Genomic DNA, 4,472 nt, shown 5'->3' with positions numbered 1-4,472 from the left:
TTTTAAATACAAATTGCCATACTGCTTTCCTGCACCATGAGAGAGGTGGTACCTATGTCAGCGAGCTGTGGCGCAGGGTGTTCACTAGGTTGGGGTGGTGGTTTCGAGTGTAATCAAAAAAAGAGAAGAAACTGTTTTATAACAGCTCTCCCCACACAGCATTAAATATCCAAACTAAACTAAAACATTGACCTAACAGGCAGGTGTTTCTGGAGCTGTGTTTTTAAGGCTGTGGGCTTAAGAGGCCTTGTGTCTTCAGAGGCAACACCTTTGTAGATTACAAATACATCCCCGGCCGTGGCAGCCACAGCCAGGGAAGCTGGTATTTGTGAGCAACTTAATGCATTCAGCGCTCAGCCTAACTCCCTCCACACCGTAGCTTCCTTGAGGAGCTTTTGAGCCCAATCATCATTAGAAAAAAAGATTAATTTTTTAGGCAGGCTGTTGTAAAACTAGATGCATTAATTCCAGTCCTGTTTTGCTAGCTTTTTTGGGGTGTGTGATAAACTGATTAAAGGAGCCTGTGCACACACCTGCAGCCCACCTGAGCAGGAGGCGACCCTTCCCCACTGGAGGCCCGGGAGCTGCAGCCCATCGTTTAACATGCTGCTTCTCACCCAGCTCTTAGAGGGAGGGTCACAATGGTTTGGGTTTTTCTGTTTGTTTTTAAAAAAACATGGCAGCATAATTATCTATTTCCAGTAAGAACATACAGAAAATAACAGTTTATTTACTGTGCAGCATCAAACCTAAATCAGCATTTTGTACACAGCGCTTGCATAAAACAACCATGATGTATTATTTACATTGAGATTATCTGGTTATGCACATTGTTAAGTTTAAATAGATGCCAGAAATTTTATCTAGATGTGCACCTGCCTAGTGCAATGAGCAATCCCAAAGTGGTATTTGCTGGGGAGATAGGTTTACACGCATTTCTTCTCTCCTTTTAAGTACAGTCAAGCAGATGTAGAACTTCGGGTTGATGTGGAATGCATTTTTCACATAATGCCTGAATGACTAAAATAAATAGCAATTAGACAACAGCATCAACATTCATGTGATCTGCTCAGAACTGTATGTCTGTCCCATGTCCAGTACCAGCCTCAGTGTGTTAAAAAAACAGACCCACATGCATCCTCCAGGAATGCAGAGCAACAGATGGTCCCCCCTTGAATGGCAGTAATGTTTTCAGACGTTTTAAGGAAATGCATAGTTTTTATCTGTAGAAAAGGTTGAGAAAGCTAAATAATCTTTTAGCAATTCTATCACAACTATTTATTTTTTTAACAGTAAGAAAGGGCTTTACAGCATTGGTCACACCTGGGAAGGGACAGAGAGAACCAGAAAAAATAAATGTCTTATTTTCTGGGTTTTTTTGGACATAAGGTGCAAAACCAATATTCACTGACTAGACACTACTATCCATGGACCTAAACTAATAGTAGGGACACAAGTGCTCTCTGAGCTAACTTTGAATTGGAGCCTGGTAGTTGTCAGCATGATTTTATATCAAGCTAATAAGCCAGTGTAAGACTTCAAGTGATTATTGTACCATAGAAAGGTCACTGCATTCTGTAGGACTCAGAAATTACACTGAATGGAATAAACGAGGACGCTAGCTCCGCTCTCCTGCCCTCCTTTCCTTCCCTCAATTGCTCTGCCTTTGGCGGGTTGGAAGGAATAAAGAGTAGCAAGAGTCTGGCATAAGTAGCTAGTGAGTATTAGGGTAACATTAGCTTGTGGACAAGTGGGGTTTTAAAGGATGGGTTTTTTTGCTCTTAGGTTACTTGTGATTACAAAATAAAATTTAACCTTCATTGAGAAGCAAAAGCTCAACCCTATGTTAATTCAATTAAGCACCTTGTAAAACCCGCAGATCTGCTTTTTCCATATTCCTTGATTACAAGAACTGACTAAGTCTAACTTGCCAAAGGAGAGATGCCCTCACACTATGCAGGGACTTGACACAATCTGCAGCTATGCTCATCTTTAGAGATGACCATGTCTCACAAGACTTCATGAAACCTGCGAGCAACCAGTTTTCTCATGCACAGGTAATAGACAAGTCAGTCACTAACTGGGCTTCTCCTTACAGCACTGATACAAAGACAAGCAGCCAAAGGAGGAAGAACTACAAAACCCCCTAAAACATGTCTTGATGCATCTGCTAGTATATTGTTTTACGCTTTCTGTTCTGGTAATGCTAAGGAAGTTGATGTGGGGGATTGATCAGCAGCAGCCCCAGCCTGCCTAGGTGCACATGCAGGTGGAACGGGAGGGCGAGGTGGTCCCAGGGAAGCAGGTGGTTGGAAGCGGGCTGCTGCTGCTGCTGCTTCAACCAGACCATCTGCCCTGCAGCCTCCTGGCCTCTCTCAGAAAAGCAGTGCTGCTGGGAGGCCTTTGGCTGGCTGAGTTGTTCTGGCTGCCAACAGTGAGCCGAGGAGTCGACCTGTGCATGAATAACACCATGACAAAGGGCACATGCAGCAGCTTTGTGGAAAAGCAAAGCCTGAGCCCAGGCAGCGAGGCAGCCGTGCAATCAATAGTGCAGCAGGGCTGCAGGCGGCCTCCTTGGCGATCTCCAGGGCAGTCCTGGCATTTAAGAGGGTATGCTCTGAAGTACACAGCCCTGCCTGCTTTTGTCACACATACTACAGCCAAACTGCCACTCTTGAAAAAACCACTCGGTTAGAAACTGAGAATGCGAACAAGGAGCAATGCTATCAGACATTATAGAGTGGGACAGAGTTTTCTACAGATACAGTATGTCATTTTGCTTAACAAACCAGTAACAAGAAATACCACATGCACAGTGACAACTGTTTTCCCACCAAGCTATTATGGTCCTGACTGCAGGCCTACACACTAGGTCACACTGCAAATGTTTTACAATCAAGTGCCTCAGTCCTCATGATTATACTACCTGTATGTGGCAGCTGGAGAAGGCACAGGGCAAGGGGCTACTTACCTCAGTCAAGGAGCAACTTCAGGAATGCGGAGCTACTGGCAGTCTGAATGTACTCTGTAGAGGAGTAAAATCAGTTTTGATAAACAGAGCAACGGTGTTATTAAAGAATTAGTGAAAATCCCTGCACAAATGCAAGTTAAGTAAGTTACTAACAGAACCCCTTTTATCTCATTCAGTCACTGTGTCTCAAGAGTAATTTAGGAGATTGTCTTAATTGTGCATGTATGCACATATGCTACATCATTACCAATGATGACAAAGCAGAACAAAACGTGTTACAACTATTAGAAGCTGGTCCTTCTTTTTTGCAATTAACAATTAAAGAATAAATTAAAATCCATAAGGACCATATCAGCAATTCAGCAGAATCCAATCAAGGACAGCATGAGAGGAACAACCACCCCGGAGTCCTCTGAGGGGATGGCAAAAAGATCAGCAACCACACCTGAGCCCCGTATTCTGGGAGGGCTGGGCCAGGCCAGCGTGAAGGGCTGAGCAGATGGCTCTAAGAAGTAGAGGAAAAGTATGCGAGGGTAGAAAGGAACTCAGGGCATGAGAGCACACAGGGAAAGGTCTGGAAGCAGGTGCATCCAAGTGCCAAGATTTCCAAATGGCTTTCTGCAGCAGATGATCAGCTCTGGTCTCAGTACCCTGAGCATCTGCTGATGGTTCATACTGCGTTTTGATTCCACCACCACAAAAGGGTGAAGAGAGAATTCAGAACTATTTGCTTTATATTAAACATACTGAGACCAATAAACAGATATTTACAGTGGCTTATAGCCAAGATTACTCCTATGGAGAGAGGCATCAAAGCCACCACAGACGTGGGTGGTGGTGGGGCTCCTCAGTTCTCATTTGGCACGCTGCGATCCCTTGGCTGTCATGCTCCCTGGATGCGATGTGATGTGCAGAAGACCTGCCTGCGGACCTGATGTGAGGTGCCAGTGACATTACCTGGAGCTGACTCAGACCAAGCCAGAAATCCTGTCCTAAACTAGGTCTCATAAGCTTACTCCGTAAGAAAGGCATCCATCCAATTCAACTCTGCCTCAGGTACAACTTCTCAGCATTGTACGTAATAAACACCATTTGTTTACACACATCATCATTAAAAATAACAGGAAGAAAAAGGACAGGAATCTGTCCAGTCTTGTATGACAGGTAACAGAAAAAGACAGATTTAATTACAAGTTGCTTTATTTGTGCTAAATGCAACTTCCTAATTCAGTCTTCAATCACTGATTGCAGCATTCGGACTACGCAGTACTTAAAGAACCCATACATGCCAAAGCAGCCGTGCCATGGTCTGCATTTCACTCCGAGAAGCTGCCTTAAAAAATGTGAGCTGCCCAGATACATATAAGACGTCATGAACTCAGCTTTCTTTCCCAACATATACCACAACAGCACCTTTTGACAAAAGCCGTATTTATAGTAATATTTATACAGATGGCATTAAAATTTAGATATTTAAGGAATCAAATAATATGATTTACTA

The 4,472-nt window shown here is 43.6% G+C and overlaps 1 protein-coding gene across 2 annotated transcripts in view; it reads right to left on the bottom strand.

The window, feature by feature from the left end:
- Positions 1–710: 710 nt before the first annotated feature.
- The window catches only part of ITGB3BP (integrin subunit beta 3 binding protein), a 34,871-nt gene continuing 31,109 nt past the window's right edge, over positions 711–4,472 (bottom strand). Inside the window, exons 8-9 of one of the 2 annotated variants that reach the window (XM_080407285.1) lie at positions 2,972–3,025; positions 711–1,020 (exon numbers count right to left, since the gene is read on the bottom strand). In XM_080407285.1, the coding sequence (XP_080263411.1) occupies positions 2,973–3,025 (53 nt within the window). In that variant the 3' untranslated portion in view covers positions 711–1,020; position 2,972. The other variant, XM_080407286.1, reaches the window with a different exon arrangement.

This window comes from Falco punctatus (genome assembly GCF_963210335.1).
Source record: "Falco punctatus genome assembly, chromosome: 11".
NCBI classification, from domain to species: Eukaryota; Metazoa; Chordata; class Aves; order Falconiformes; family Falconidae; genus Falco; species Falco punctatus.
Note: the sequence above shows the minus strand (reverse complement) of the source record. Positions and strands in the feature narration are given on the sequence as shown.